The sequence below is a fragment of the Festucalex cinctus genome, chromosome 6 (assembly GCF_051991245.1).
Source record: "Festucalex cinctus isolate MCC-2025b chromosome 6, RoL_Fcin_1.0, whole genome shotgun sequence".
Classification (NCBI taxonomy): Eukaryota; Metazoa; Chordata; class Actinopteri; order Syngnathiformes; family Syngnathidae; genus Festucalex; species Festucalex cinctus.
In genome coordinates this window covers 19978280-19995412 of record NC_135416.1, presented here as the reverse complement: position 1 = coordinate 19995412, position 17133 = coordinate 19978280, and the positions used below count along the sequence as shown (strand labels likewise).

The window sequence follows — 17133 nt, the reverse complement described above, 5'->3', positions numbered from 1 at the left end:
CAACACTTAAGTGATAAGATGTGTTACTTTCACTAATAAACTAAATAATTTAACCAGTTGCTGCCCCCACAAAACTTAATTTGAAATGTAATGTTTGTGGAGTTTTTATCATGTTATTGATATTTAAGAAATGATGTTCATCATTCATCAAAATCGAATTGAAGGGGAAAAAAAACAAACAAAATCGAATTGAACTAAACTCATGTGAATCGAAATCAAACCAATTGACAAATTAGAATCGATAAACAGCTCTACAAATTTGTGTATGGAAATAGCATTACCTACGCTGACAATATTCTTGGTTAACAAGAATGTATTTATTTTTATTTTTTTTTGGGGGGGGGGTGGTGGCGGTCAAAATTTACAACTGGATTTCATAAGCATGAAAAAAAATATTCTTGGGTTTCATACACATTGTTTTCGAACAAAAACAAACGCCTATTACAAAATCTGAATGAATGTGCCAAAGCATTTCGTGAATTGTGTATGATGGTTTCAAAACGGAAAGCCATATTGCACAATTCAAGTTTATACAATAATTAAAGCAATAACCCTCTGAGGTCTGCTTTGCACATCCTGTTAAATGTCAGACCTTGAAAAGGAAAATGTGCATTATAATAATGGAATAATAATGATATTATAGTTACACTCAATAAAAAAAGTGCATAATGGTTTGAGTTGGACTGCTAAAGGCCTAATAGAAAGCAGTTAATAGCTAATAGAAACTGTTACTATACTGGTGTGCTTTTATTTTGATGACCAAATTTTTGCCAGAATGTTACACCAAAGTTACCCCAACCTGTTCTAATTGTTGCCGAGCATACCGAGAAGGCTTGTTGTGGCCTTGAGTTGGAATGTGCCTTGCTGTATGTTGAACCCTTCTTACACAAAATGACACAAAATTCCAGGCTCCAGCAATTCGATAAAGAATTCAAGAAACATTACAGAATTCAAGAAAGAACTCAGAAAATGTCTCCCTTCTCTCTCTTCCTTGCTTCATACACCATAAACTTAAAGAGTCTTCAGTAAAGGTAAAAGTAAAGCTAAATGTTCATTTATCCACTTCATTAGTCATTTATAATTATTTTGCACTGTTTTGGTATGTAAAGCAAGACTTATTCTCTGTTAAACAATTTTTATTTTTATTTTTATTTTTTTAATATTTTAATATATAATTTCTGGTCTTAAACATCTCTTCAGGGTGCTGGCTACTTCTATTAAAAACATCTTTCAGATCAAAACAGATCATTCTAACGCTGACATTAAATAATAAATCAGTATTTGTTTCAGGTTTTGTGTTTTCTAAGAAAAATGAAAAATAAATAAATAAATAAATAAAAATCAGCTCACAATGTGCTATTTACTTTTCGGACAGGACACAATTCTTGACCATATAGAGGAAGAAGTCTCGTATTCCACTTAATAGTTGGTGGAGAAGATAATTGCAATGTGACAACTTGCAATGTGACAACGTTACATTGATTGATTTATTTATTTATTCATTTATTTATTTATTTTTTAATGCTTTGGTAACAGTAATTTAACAATGACTTGGGCAATTATGCTATTAGGCTAATAACGATATGACAGATTGCAGTAAAGATTGACCAGTCTGCAGAAGCTAATGGCATATTACATAATTACATCATCAGTGCATAGCCCTTGCAGCATCTACAGCTGAAGGAAAAAAAAAAAAAAAAAAAAAGAATAATTGAGTGGAAGTCAGTAGTGAACCCTATACTTTAACTCATTCACTCCCAACCATTTTCACTTAAGTGTTTTCCTGGATTTTGACAGATTTTTCAAGGCCCGCAAAATATTATGTCCTATTGCTATAAAAATATGGAACATACCAAAAGAGAGATTAAAGTCTCTTCTTTTATCAGGGAAAAAAAAAAGTATATTCCTATTTGTTTCCGCTGTGCAGCAATTAGCAATAGAACATAGCTAAGTTTCATCGTTTTTCACAAATCTGCTTAGAACTGTGGGGAAATCAGCTTTTTTTTAACATGGCCTGGTTGAGCTCTTATACTCTGCTGCCACTCAACCATTTTCTGCAGTAGAGAGACTGCATCAAAGCCTTCTCTATGCTCTGGCATAAAAACAGCAACAACAAAAAAAAAAACGTAGAAGTACGTCTTTGGGACACTTAAAACATTTAAAATATGACATATTTATACATTTTTGGGAGCTAATGAGTTAATTGCTCTTATTTTACGCGGAACTCACCTGATCCACGTGTATGTAATAGTAGTGGGACGTGTGGTAGATGGTTTTGAGGAGACGCTGAAACTGACGAGAAGCGCGTCCATGTACCACCAGGACAAACGCGATCCGCACTGGATTGGATTGGAAGCTCTCTGCCGAGTCCTCATCCCACTGGACGTTCGTATTGGCTTTTCCTGTAACAGCAAGAAAAGTATTTATATTCATAGACCTTGCAAAATATAATATATGCCTTTGGACTAGGTTTCCATCTATATGTTCTGCTGTTACGGTAATAAGGAATCATTTGGATGGATGCAGTAATTTCTTCATGAAATCAAAGCTGCCAACCAATCGAAATTCACTTTCATAACAACTTGTTCGAATTTCCATATTTTTTAGATTTTGTCAAAGAACATTACCACAGGACATTTATTGCACTATATTATGCAATAGGATAAAAAGAATTACGGTATGCATATTGTACAGCAGTCACAGTCGCACAGCATAATAATTACTAACCACAATAGTTAATAAATTATGGTTTCAATATTTGTTATTGTAGTGTATTTCTTGCATCAACCTGCAGGCCTATGTGAGATTTCAGCATGCCATCATCAAATACATCTTCATCTATGTATGGCTGAGCTTTTAACCATTCTGTTTACAAGCAAGTTTACTTGCTTTCTTTTCTGTTGAAAAGAAAGCAAGTTTATCAAATCAGATTCATCAGATCTCAAAAGCCCCAAATTAAACTCAGTACTCTATTTTGCAAGTGACCAAATACCATTGTTGATAGAATAGATTAAGTTGTTTAAACACAAACAAAATGTTGGTTTCTAATTAGCGCGATGCACTTCTTGTACAAATGTATTTCCTGCATCCTCTCTTGCTGATGAAATGATGGCAATTTCCACTTTGTAGCACTAATAAAGTTCGTCTTATCTTCTCTCATATAATAAATATTTATTATACTAATATTCTTTTAACCTCATGGGCTCATCCTCGACCTACAGTATGCAGTGAAATACTAATTAATTTCCTGTCGTCTGTAGCTGTGTAGCATTATTATTGTTTTTTTTTTAACTCATTCACTGCCATTGTTTAAATATGGTAAAAATCAATGAAACAATTATAAATTGTTGATATAATGTACAGCAGGGGTTTCCAAACTTTTTCCTCTGAGGGCCACAAACAGAAAAATAGAAAGCTGCAAGGGCCAATTTGATTTCTTTTTTTTTTAAAGTTATTTATTAACACATTCATTTGCCAAACCAGCAAAAAATGCCTCATTTGACGTCTTTTTCCGTCAATGGCAGTGAATGAGTTAATAATTTCCTCTATAGAGGCTTACTAATTTGCCTGTTATTTTGGAGTTTGAAGTAACATAAATACCACAGTTCCACCCAGACCTATGTGACAAGTGTACCATATCGTATCACCCAATCACTCATTTCGGTTTTTCATGTCTACACATCTCTTATGATAGCTTAGCAATTAGCATGGCTTCTCCGTCTTTCTCAAAATCCTTGTTTCGTGATAACGATCCTAGTCAGAAGTGTAGCTTTTTCGCTGCCACGGAGGCAACGATTTGGGATTGTGCTGTGTTGACACTGGATGTAAAGTGAACTTGCGGCGCAGCATCTTTTGTTTAGCCACATCATCTAGCACCTTAGCTCGCAGACAGCTGGGCTAATGAAAAGTAACGTGCACCGATACGAATTGCAGAAAGCAGTGAGATTGGAGACTGTTCAGTGTGGACGTGGAGTTTTTCTTGTTTTGATTTTCTTTTTTGTAGACACTGTAGTGTTATTTTCATCGTATTCATTTATGAAATGTGTACTGGCTAGTTTCTTGGTGGTCCAACAACTGGTGCTATGTTGGAGAGCTGGATTTGTTCTAAATATGTGGAACATTTCTGTCACAAAATACGGACAACCCAGATCCTAACACTTGCGAGGTCAAATGCACAGATGATTAACAAAACACAAGTCTTGTTAATTCTTTTTGACTTATAATCGGACTGCATCACAATTTGACAATGTGCCATAGTTTCTCTCAGGTACGACTCTTGGAAGCCAACGTTTATTTCACACAACTGACAAAGTAATGGAAGAAAATCTTGGCTCAGACACATCCCATCAAGTATATGAAAAGCATCTGTAATCTTATTGGAAACCTTACATTACTTACTTAATGCTGTGCATTTTATACCTCCCCTTGCAAACTTGAGGATGTGAGGTGGCAATCTCAAAAGTGTATAATGGACAAGGTTTGACTTGTCTGTTGTTAAAACAAATGTGCACAACCAGCTTATATGACACGTTTGTTTACAATGTCATGTCTTAAGGAGATTAATGACTATAATTTAGGACTTTGGTTCCCTAGAGCCTGTCCCTAGTGAAGACGATTAAGGAATACAGAAGCTGTTTATCCCCTGGAGGTGATATTTCCCAAAATGTCCACACAGTGTGTGGCCCTTAGGCCCTGTAATTACTCAGATTTAATAGCCAAGTATCAGAATGGTATACGAAGCCTTCACCACCACTATTTAGTAGACATTATCATTTAAGGAGAGGTGTCCAGCAGGTCGTTGTCCAAAGATGGTTTGGGTTAACAACCTGATTACAACTATCATTACGTCCCTGTTACTTGTTTCTTGCACTTCACTCTCCCAGATCTCAGGAGGGAAATATTTGCAGTTTGTCTTTAGATTGAATGTTAATTACTGGCCATCTAAGAAGGGTCACTGGTTTGCTTTACACATGGATAATTGGGCCAGTTGCTTCACAAAGGATCTTGAATGTGTGCCATCTGAGATAGCTGAACTAATGAGCACTGCTTAGTGCTGTCACTTTTGTTAAGCATTTATGATATCGCCATTGAGTCATTTTGACCTACAACAAAATAGACAGCAGGAAAATAAAAAAGTAATAAATCAATCTCTCCTCTTGAGCTGGAGAGTCTTCATCATTCTTTCTGTCAGCATAAATCCTTTAAACTACAGCTCCCTTATCTGCTTTCACCCTTCCTTTGTCCTTATTTATCTTGCATAACATCAGTTTTAAATGTCCATGTGAGGTAGGAATAAAGTGGGACTAAATCTCCAAATCTATGATATATGTGCAGTATGTTCGACAGTTCATGACATCACGTCTACACTGAATTGTTTTCGTTTGAAAGCAATCAAAAATACATACTCTGACAATTGCTGACCATCTTTAAAAAACTGTTCAATCAGAATGTTTGCTTCAAATGATTGACAGACAGACTGACCAATCACTGCATGAACAGTGATAGAGATGCAAGCCAGTAGTCAGGTTTCCATCAAATTGTTTGTTGAAATTTTTTAAGCGAATTCGCTGAAAATGTGCATAACGGACATGTGACCCGTTCCCGTTTCCATCTGTTCTTCTTTTGCGAATATTGAGAGGATACTCCGCCGCTGTAGGTGGCGGTATACACCCTAGAGATGTGATCCCCACCAGTAATTTAAATGCAAAAGAAGAACAGGAAGCGACTGCGCTGTGTGAGGACGTCGTATGAGTTTGTTTTTGTAATTCTTAAAACCTTAGCGTTTCTTTGTTGTTTGCATTAATATTCGCCTCTTTAAGTAATTCCAAAAAGATTTCTGTTTCGTCCCCCCCCCCAAACATACTTGACTTATCATCCGCCATTGCTTTGTGACTACTAACGTACATTTGATGTAATATCCGGTCAAAACGTGCGACGTGTATCCGGTCTTGTCGGCATTTATTCGCAAAACCTGTTTCTATAGCCCAAATTCTCATTTTCTTTTTTTCGATATGCTTCAAAATCCACTCCTCCAAGCATAAAACCTTATTTGCAAATTTTGGGCCCTGAATTTCTAGTGTTTCCATTCAGTTTTATTTTCGCATTTCTTGACAATTTGAATAAAAATGGGTGGATGAAAACCTGACTAATGACAGCATAGAGATCTTACAGTCAGAGCTGCTCTAAGACCACCTGACCTAAACAGAAATCTGAGTTACAGTGCACAAGAACATGTGCTCACTAGGGCAATGAAACCCTCCAAGATTTTACAATCTTGACCAGATGCTATTTGATCTGCTCACAGGAGAAATATCAATTTACTATAAAGTGTAATTATGGCAAAAGGTCCCACTAATGCTACTGTACAAAGACCCTGGCAAGCCCTGGAGAATCACAACCCGAACATATTATCATTAGCCAAGTTAGCATATGGTAGACACCGAGATTGACCATGTTTCTCCAGCATTCAATAATGCAAATATCAGATAACACAATTGCTAATCCAGCCAATGCCTCAAGGACGCTACACTGATCAAATCAAATTGGACAATTTTGTGCTAACAAGGTTAGGACTTGAATTGGGATGGGAATAGAGGAGAGAATCGGGAGCGATAACACATTGGCAGGCAGCAGGCAGGCAGAAGGACAGTAAGACAGACAAGTGATTTAATTTAGCTGTGGCGTTGTTATTAGGCCAGCCACCGGGGGAAAGGCTTTTTCAATTTCTTGGTGTCTTTGATCGCACCGTCAGTTTGAACGGGCTGGTGAGTTGCTATGTGACACAGAGCTTGGCACAGACAAATGACACCCCTGCTCTTGGGAAGGGCAGTGTACGAAAGTTGCAATGTCACTGTGCCTTCTTTTGTTATTGAAGGCGGACAAAAGGCCTGCTGACGTGGCGTGGTCATTCCAAGCCCATCTGCGTAAATACAACAGCTCACTTAAAGAATTGCCACTCATACAACAAAGTTGTGGTGATTGAGAGGGACAAGCCTTGATACACTTGTGTATGTGATCTGGCTTCCATGGCAGTGGCACATTTTTTTTAAACCCTAATGAAACCATTGAAGATACTATACTACACTACAGTATTGTTTGCTTCTGCTATAGTTGGAGGGACAACATGGCTGGCAAAAGACAGAGCAAAAGATGTATGAAGGACAAGAGACGACAGATGCAGGTAGTGTGTTTCAATTCAAAGAACACAATACTGTATCAATATTTAACTAACATTCATAAAAGCATGTCTACAGCGTGCATCAATTTTCCTACAATTTGAAGTGTGCTAAATCCAATTAGCCATTCCTAGTCGGGATTCTCAAATGATTATCAGGGTTAATCCCCTGGCCTTCTTCCCTACACCGTGTAGGAATGTTGCCAACTGGAGGACCACGTTTGGCATTAGTAGTTGCTGGAGGAGTTGTGGAAGAAAAAAAAAAAAAAACACTACATATTGCGACATTGTCCATAATTCGGCAACACTGAAGACACAAGTTCCTTAGTGGTGTGATCGCCCACAGACATGCACATCAAAATAAAAGTACTACTTTCAAAATCCAACCACCCCATATTTTACGATTTATTTTGACTTTGTAAACACTGCAACGTGGCTCATGGGCTCTTCTTTTGCCCAGGTTTGGTCCAGAGGGAGCATGTTAGTGGCTTTGGATTGAAGACAGCAAAAATTACATTTTTTTTTTTTTTTTTTGGAGCGAATGGTGTTCATGCCTGCAGCAGACTTAGAGAGACTAACAGAATCTATGCCAAGGTCCAGTGAAGCTGTTCTGACAGGCTGCTACCTCTGGAAAACATTACAAAATGCTATTTATGTTGTTTTGTTTGTCACCAGTTTGTTGTAGTTCTCCAATTTTGTTGGCAGACTCCACAGCTGGAGTGAAAGTGAGGGAAAAAAATGAGTGTGAATGTTTGTCTGTTTTCAGCTTTCAAAAAGAAAGGAACAACTTTGATACATGGCCAGTTTGAAATAACAAACAAATGACATTTAGAAACCAATTTGGAGAGAATACAAAGAACATCCACATTTTCTGAAATACCAATTACACACAATGAAAAACATATTCTTGGCTTTTATGGGGATGGAAATTGTTTGTCAAAAATCCAGTATTTTTTTTATTTTTTTTTTTTAATTGGAAACATACCACTCAGAATCAAAGTTATTCTATAAGTTTTATTCTATAGAAAAAAAATTACAACTAAAATTAAAAAACATTTTAAGGAAGTCAACCCAAAAATGTTCTTTCCAATATGGTGTATGCTCACACACTAATCTAAACACGGCATTCCGATTAATATTGTTGAATATGAATTAAGCAGCAAAATCCACCCATTTCGATCCACTTCATGGGGCAGCCATTTTGCCACTTGCTGTTTCCTGAAAATGACATCACAGTTGCTCAGGCCTCAGGTAACGACCAATCACAGCTCATCTATCTTCTGAGTTATGGTCAAGTGACATTCGCAAGCTGAGCCGTGATTGGTCGTTACCTGCGACCTGAAGAATTTGATGTCTAATATTACGAGTAAACTAATATTAAAGCTAAACTGGAATAAAGTATTTTTGAAAATAATAATAATAATAATAATAATAATAATACAAATGGTGATATAGCAAAAATAACGATGAAAAATACAAAACCTGGTCAGAATAGAGTCTCTATGTGTATCATTGTGGGTGATAATTGTGTGCATAAATCATATTAAAATATCAAGAAATGCAATATATATGAAGAGCACAAAAATATAAATATCTTTCATGAACTTACCTTCTAAGGGGCAGTAGCGAGTGACCTTTTCGGGCATTAACTGGCCCTCCTTGTGTCTGCAGTACACTTCTGCGATCTGCTGCCTGCAGTCTTTGCTTTTGGCCCTGGACAGAGCGGAGATGGCTTCCTTCCCACTGATTTCACACTTGGGCGGTTGGTCGTAGGTCACCTCCAGGGGCGCTGCTGTGGCCTGCCTTCTGTGTGGGTGCTGATGCCTGTGCTGGGCCTGGTGCGAGGCGCGATGCAGCGGCCCTCCTGCAGCCGCACCTTGACCGCCGGGGCGTGAGTTGTTGGCGACCGCCAGCGGCTGGTGGCTTAAAGGGAGCACTTCATTGGAGCCGCGAACCAGGTTGGGCGAGTTGTCACGCCAGACTTGCTGCTTCCCGTGAGCCTTCTCCTGCAGATGCTCTCGCTGCTGCCTCCTGCTGGCGGCACCGACCGTTTGCCGATGCGGCTGCGAGCGTGCTCCAAAGTTACTATTGTCAATATTATCAAAGTCTTTCGGTACAGAGTTCTCGTTGTTGCTGTCCACTCTGCTTTTCTCCTTCGGTCGATGGGAGTAGTATCCATCCTGCGAAAAATGGAGATGAGAAAGACAAATGTTCGTTAAATCTTTGACCGCCAAAAACGTTTAATAACGATTAGTACAATCACGATGTATGCCGCCATAAACGTTAAAAGATGTCAACTACGTCTTTTTTTTTTTTTTTTTAAATCAATGGGCAGCACGTGCTGCCTGGTCAATGAGTTGTGGAATCAAAACCCTCACTATCTATAGCCAGCAGATGGCAACATTGTATCTCTTTTCAATGGTCTCAAATTCTCAATGTGTATGAAATTTGATGAAACAGAAAATTTTCAAGGATAATGTAAATGATCAAAGCCTTTGTCATATTAAAGTTTTTTTTTTTGATAAAGTGTGGCAGTAAAAGAGTTAAGCGGCGAGGAATGCTGAAAGGGGTTAAGAAAAACACAAAGCGAGTGAGCGTGGTGCATATCATATTTTGCTTTAACAATCAATGTGGCATGTTTGAGTGGGCAAAAACCCGCTGAACTGTGTGGCATGAAATTAAGTATTGAGGTATTGAGTGGGAGGACTACAAGGTGCAACTTGACTGGAGGTGACGCAAGGGCTGTGAGGGCTCTGTCGCTCCGTGCCATCATCAGATTAGCCCGGTTTCAATTAAATTCTCCCTCAAATGGCCCCAGCTCACCGTAAACAGATTACCCAAAGGGGGTTAAAGGGCCCGAGTGTGACTGGGAGTCGGTGTGGCTGTTAATACTTGAGCGTGCGTGTGCATGCATGTGTACAATTCTTTTCACTTGGAGTCACAGAATATGAACAAACTGTAGTGTGGCATGTGACAAGGAAGGCTGTGTGTCATATGAGATTGTGTGCGTGTGAGCATTTATCTTTGAAGCAGAACAAGCTGTAGTGGAGAGTGCACAAAGAGCAAAAAAAGTGTAATGAGCAAAAATGGCCAAGGAGCGCTGACACGAGGGTTGAGTTGCGCTCTCAGGAAGGGCTGGCCTGTTGCGGCAAAATGTTCCGCCGTGGATCAGACACGGAAAATAAAGGAAGCTGCTTTGCTGCCACACCAACCCTGCACACCTTGCTAGACACATGGGGAAAAGGTGTGGGGGTGGGGGAATGGGGAGTTTGGGAGGTGGAACAGCTAACAGCAGCTGGGGGAAGATAGAGCCCACAACAACAAGGCTCCCTGATGTGCTTCAGCATTTACAAGGCACAGAAAAGAGGCGCCAAAAGAGGTGGGGGAGAATAGAGCGATGTACGACAGAAGGCAAACAGGAGAGGAGAAACACAAGGGAAGTGAATTAGCTGCTATTTAAGCTAGCAGCTCAGTGTGGAAATGTCTTTCTTCTATGTCTTTCTCTGGCTTCTACCCTGAAGCCAGGCAGATTGTCATCAACCTTTCCTCTAAGCAAGCACCTTCTATGAGCACAATTACACAGCTGACACACTTTCCCTCTCACATTGTGGAACAATGAGAACATTACAAACAAAAGGGCAAAGAATCCTAAAGCCAAACAGCTCCAAATTGTACACCACATAAGTGTGTTACAATTCGTGTATTTGTTGTAAAAAAAAATACATCCATCCATTTTCTTAACTGCTTACTCCTCACAAGGGTTGTGGGGGTGCTGGAGCCTATCCAAGCCGGCTTCGGACAGGAGGCAGGGTACACCCAGAACTGGGTGGCAGCAGGTTAAAAAAATACAATAAAATAGAAAAATCATGGACAAACTCCTCCCCTCCCCAAACGGGGAAAGAAAAATAACCTTTGTAGAAGTAATAATGAATAAAACGAAGCTCCCTTTAAGCTGCTTTTCCTGGAGACATTTCACAATCCAATACACCTTTGAGCTGCTACCTGTCATCTCCCGCCTTTCTTTTCTTCTTCATTCCACTCCTTTTCTAACACATTTCTTCACACAATTAGGATCCATCCCCTCTGCTCTTCTCCTTTACATCTCTTCCCTCTGCTCAGTGTATTTTTCTTCATCCCCTTTTCACATGTCACACCGCTTTTTTCTCTTTCCAGTATGAATTCAGCTCTGTTTCTCTTCTCCCTGTCACCCCCTCCCAAAACATGCATGCCTTTACTTTCTTCACTATTCCAGTTCAATAGATCATGTTGTCTGACAGAAGCTGGTAATCCCTCATGTAACAGCTGCTTATGCTACTGAACACCTTGTAGAGAGAATCCAGAACTGAGAAGAAAGTATGTTAGGGGGTTGATCCAAGTATTGTCAGTAACTCAAATGTTTGCAGCAGTAACAATTTAATGAGGTGCATGCATCTTGCCCAAATGCCCCTACTTGGAATCACATTGTAGATATACTCATATGAAGCAGATGTTATCGTCCTGCATTTGTCCCTTGTGATGATGATGTCAGTTGCTATGCATGCTAGCATCCTGCATTTGTCACTTTTAGGTCCTGTATTTAGGTGTTGTATTTGTCACACCTATTTTGCCATATAGGCCTTTATTCTGTCATACAAAATTGAGCATGGCGCGAGTTGGAGTTACTGACTGATTATTTTATCAGTATGTCAGGGTTTCTCTGCATCCAGCCCGCTCAAGGTTCTAGCTTATTCAATTTTTCGAGGCCATCTGAATCCAGCCCTGCTCTCTGTTGTTACTTTGTATTTTTGTTGAAACTACTCTCTGTTTTTTCAAATACTGTGTCTTGTCTGATTTTGGATCCAAATTACGCACCTTATGTGGGCATAATAAACAGACTGAATTGTTTCTATTGTTAAAAATTACATTTATTATGTGAAATGCATTGTTGTTTAATAAACAAAGCTCTAGGCCCAATTGGCGTGCATTATCTGGAAGCAGAAAGTACTGTGATTGTAATAACTGACATTTCAGGTATTGTAATAATCTGCAAGTAGGAAGCATGTGGTTAGCAGTTCTGTCCTTACAGAGCTGCTGCTTTCATTTCTGCATGTTCTTCGTTCCATGCCGCTGGAAATTGTGAACCAGGTGTGAAAGTGAGTGTGAATGCTTGATTGTCTGCATGCCATGTGATTAACTGGCGACCAGTCCGGGACCAGCTGGGCTTCAGCTCACCCGTGACCCAGAACATAAGCAGTTGGAAATATGTTGATCCGCAGTGATTAACTGTTTTTTGTTTTTTTTTGTTTTGTTTTGTTTTTTTTTGGGGGGGGGGGGTCATCATGGGATCATGACTTGCTGCAAATGAATTGACATGGATCAGATGAGAGCTGCTTCAAGTGTGTTGGAAGTGGAAAAAAAGGGACATTTCTCTGGATAAACAATCTCCGCACTATGCTCCTACTCTTCCTCCTCCTTTTCTTCATTTTCAGTACTTGGTTGGCAATGTTGCTTTTTAATCTTGTGCTGTAAGCGGGAAGCTGTGGGGCAAAGAATTAATAGTTGGACTGGAGATGGTCTGTGGGTGTGGAGCATGGATGGATTGCCACAGGGAATGATTTTTTTTTCTTCTTTTTGGAATGTACTGGAAGGCCAACCAACAATTGCCTGGCACACTTTCCAGTTTTCACACAAACAATTCAGAGAAGCGACGAAACAGCAACGGGGGTAAACATTAATAATATCCATCACTGGTGGGCATATTCAGAGAAAGGGAGAGCGTCCCAGCTTCCCCTCTGGGAATGGTTTGGTCCATTCTTCACTTACAGGGCTGGCTGGTAGTTCTGACTTTTGCTCATTTCCTCTGCCACAGGGGAAAATATTTCACCTGTCCCTTTTCTTTCTTTCCCTTTCCGCTTTTCTTTTTAGTTCACCCAATCTCCTGTGTGGCTGAGGGAAAAGAACTTATCTTTCTCCCCACACCTGTCTTTCTCCTCCCCTGGCCCTCGCATCATCCCTTGCTCTAAGGAAGGAAAGACTCCGCACTGCCTTTTTCCCTCCTCCTGAATGCCGTCTTTTACTTCTCAGGGACAGCAAGGTAGCGACACAATCAGTTCTACCACACCTTCCCAGCAAGCTTCCTTTCAGACACGTTGCACCAGCGGGACGAAGCCATCATGTGTGCCAGCGTGTCGACACAAGCAGCCGTGCAGACGACCGCACCAGCCGTAAACATATTGTGAAGTTCATTAAGAAATGCATTTGGCCATCACATGCATATTAGCGAGTACACAGGAGTTGGATCACCTCAGCTGCGTCTTGGCCTGAATGCGCTTGCCATATGGCTAACGAGCTCAGATTAATTACCTGGAGTTAATCTCTGAGCAAGATGCGGAGTCTTGTATGACACTAGAGTCTGATACACAAACACCCTTAGTTCACAGCTGTTCTTCCACCGCAAGGCAGCACAGAGAGAATTGACAAAAAAAAAAAAGCTTGTTGCTTATCAGCTCTGGAGGATGAGAACCCATTAAGTTGTGTTTTTACATTAGCTTTAAAATGGACTGAATATATGAAATAATGCAGAGTACAAAGATGAGTCATGGAGACATTCTATAATGAAAGAAAACTGTGGTTTATGTTGCCTTCGGGTTTCAAGTGGTGAATATTTACAGTGTTTATGCTACCTTTGTTTTTCCAATCAAAGTTGTATACCAGTTACATGTAAGTATGTGCAAATGTATGATTAGCAGCAGCTCTGAATCAACAGCCGACATTAGGTATACGCAGAAGCCTCTCGTGCTGTAGAAAAAGGACCTTTTGTGTTTATGAAAATGCATAAAACAGCAAGAAGGAGAATATATTATTGCCACATCAATTCCATTTATAATTGTGCTCTTTACTAATGTACAATAGCCACAATCTCTGGAATAGTTTGAATGCATATATTTGAACCAAGCAGGGAAAGAAGTCACACCCAAGCCTCTGAGAACCTAAGTAGTGACATAGGATTCATTCATTCATTCATTCATTCATTCATTCATTCATTCATTCTAATATGATAACAAATACATTCATATACAGGACTGTCTCAGAAAATTAGAATATTGTGGTAAAGTCCATTATTTTCTGTAATGCAATGAAATAAGCAAAATGCCATACATTCTGGAATCATTACAAATCAACTGAAATATTGCAAGCCTTTTATTGTTTTAATATTGCTGATTATGGCATTTTTTTTCTTGGTCTGAGGAAATATTCTAATATTTTGAGATAAGATATTTGGCTGAAAATGCCATAATCAGCTATATTAAAACAATAAAAGGCTTGCAATATTTCAGTTGATTAGTAATGAATCCAGAATGTATGGCATTTTGCTTATTTAATTGCATTACAGAAAATAATGGACTTTACCACAATATTCTAATTTTCTGAGACAGTCCTGTATGTAAATGTACTTCTATGACCACTTTGCTTGCTTGTTTGCTGTGGAGCCAATGTCCAGGTTTTCCAATACATTTATAGGAACATTAATTCACTTTCAAAAAAAAAAAAAGATATTAGATAACACCAAGTTGGTTAGTTTCCATCCATCCATCCATCCATCCATCCATCGTGGATACTATTTGTCCTAGAGTTGCTGCAGTAATCATGAGTGCGTAAACAAGCATTCACATATACATTTCCACTTATGGGCAATTTACTTTCAGAAGATGCAATGGGTATGATTTTTCCCATCTTTGTAAACACATATATTATGCTCTTCATTCCCTTTCCACACATTTTTATTCCGCACTCACAGCGTTGACCATTACTTTTCTTACTACTGATTGCTGCAAGCACTGCATATCTTGCTAATTTATCTATTGCAATTAATACATGTTGCTCTGAATGAGAGCAGCAGATAATGCTTGAAATTTAAATGAAGCATATAATGGACCTAATTTAATTTAAATTCTGCTCAGTTGTGGAAAGGAACTTGGGTAAATTGAATGTTTCAATGTGAATGTTGTGCTGGGGAAAATAATTTGTAAATGAGTTGATGTCAAGATTATCCATTTAAAAGAACTTTACCTTGAGCTTGATTGAGGTGAAATTGAGTCAAAGGACGACCTTTAATGACCTTAAAGCCTTACAGGGAGTGTATGTACCAATGACCACACTCAACAATGAGCTGAAATCCCCAAAGCATGTGGCATAAGCATGTGGCGAAAGTGAAGCCGGCCTGCCTAAGCCTCACGAGGTTCGCTTTGCTTCTCCTCCATAAAAAAGAAATTTTCCTCTACACCTCAGCGTCTTACACAGATGGATTACTAAACCACACATTTACAGTCACACTTTTCTTCCCTTTCGATTGAACAAACCAACCTGTTTGCACACTCACATACTGCTTACCAATGGGACTCATTTATCCTGCAGTCTGTGTGCGCGCAGAGAGAGAGAGCGAGAGAGTGAGCGAGCGAGAGATATAGGGGCCAGGTTTGGTGTCTGTCTAGAGTGACGCAATATCTCCCAGTATGGATGTTATTATTGGACTAAGTGGCTGTTATCAGTTGTCAATGGTTCTGAGATAGTGCCTACTTGCCCTGCTAATAGGCTCAATATTACTTCCGAGGGACAGGTAATCATGAGAAAATCAAAGAAGGGAGTCTAATAAAGTCAGTGCAGGACAGCCTTTGTGGTAGATGGATGTCAGACTAGATTAAACAATAGATTTTGCCACAGATGACTTATGTTGCTATTGCTTCTTGGGGTGAACTCTGTATCTTAAAAAAGCCTGTCCGTCCGTCCGTCCGTCCGTCCGTCCGTCCATCCATCCATCCATCCATCCATCCATCCATCCATCCATCCATCAGTTTTCTATATTGCATATGTGGTCGCCAGCCAACAACAGGGCACATATAGAACAAGGTATTCACAGTACTCACACCTGTAAACAATCAATTCCCTTTAATGAAGGGAACATGCGTGTTTTTGGAATGTGAGAAACATTACAGGACTACAACTACAGAGAAAAAAAACCCACAACGCAAGCTACAGTGACAGCATTGAACGGGCAATGATTTGCCAACTTGTCCACCTGTAATGAATCTTTTTTCACTCTTGTTTTTTGATCCAGCGAAGTGACAACATTCTTATTCCCAAAATGCATATTGTAAAAGAAATACACTTGTCCCGTGCTATATCACGGTTAAATTTTTGCAGTTAGCTCTGTTGTTTGTTTATAAACACAGACTCAATGCAGAACAATATTTGCGATAAAGTACATAAACGGTTGAATATCCCACATTTACATTGTTGCTAACAAGACAAGCAGCAACTGAAATGATTTGCACCCGCATTGACTTCAGTCATCAGAATTTGCTGAGCATTTTAACCACATTGATATTTAACGATACCACACATAACAATACTACATGTTAAACATAACCAACTCCGTATAATGGACTGCATGCATTTTAGATCTTTTCAGCTAGCCATAGCCAAGTTCCAGATCGACAGTATCCAAATATATTCAACTACCTTGTTAACTTTGCAGTGTCCAACTAGGGGGAAATCTTTAAAAGCCTACAAAAGTCTGGAGTGGTACAAATGGCCAACATCAGGATTTCTAATGAAGCTTTAGCTTTGGTTTCTACCTGCTAAAGGTAACATCAACATCACTGGCAGGATACGTGTTCCTTTTTGTTACGCTAGATAAGATTAGCATTTAGTAATCTCATGGATTGGGTTGATTTTGTTACTTTTGTCATGGCTTAGATTAACTCATTAGCTCCCAAAAACGTATAAATACGTCATATTTTAAATGTTTTAAGTGTCCCAAAGACGTATTTATGCGTTTTTTGTTTGTTTTTTATGCCAGAGCATAGAGAAGGCTTTTATGCAGTCTCTCTACTGCAGAAAATGGTTGAGTGGCAGCAGAGTATAAGAGATCAACCAGGCCATGTTAAAACTCCCACAGTTTTCCCACAGTTCTAAGCAGA

The 17133-nt window shown here is 39.2% G+C and overlaps 1 protein-coding gene across 1 annotated transcript in view; it reads right to left on the bottom strand.

Annotated features, from left to right (window-relative positions):
* xylt1 (xylosyltransferase I) overlaps nt 1-17133 on the bottom strand; it is a 106143-nt gene that overhangs the window by 44483 nt on the left and 44527 nt on the right. Inside the window, exons 2-3 of the mRNA XM_077524266.1 lie at nt 8784-9354; nt 2230-2402 (exon numbers count right to left, since the gene is read on the bottom strand). Of these exons, the coding sequence (XP_077380392.1) occupies nt 2230-2402; nt 8784-9354 (744 nt within the window). The remainder of the gene's footprint in view (nt 1-2229; nt 2403-8783; nt 9355-17133) is intronic.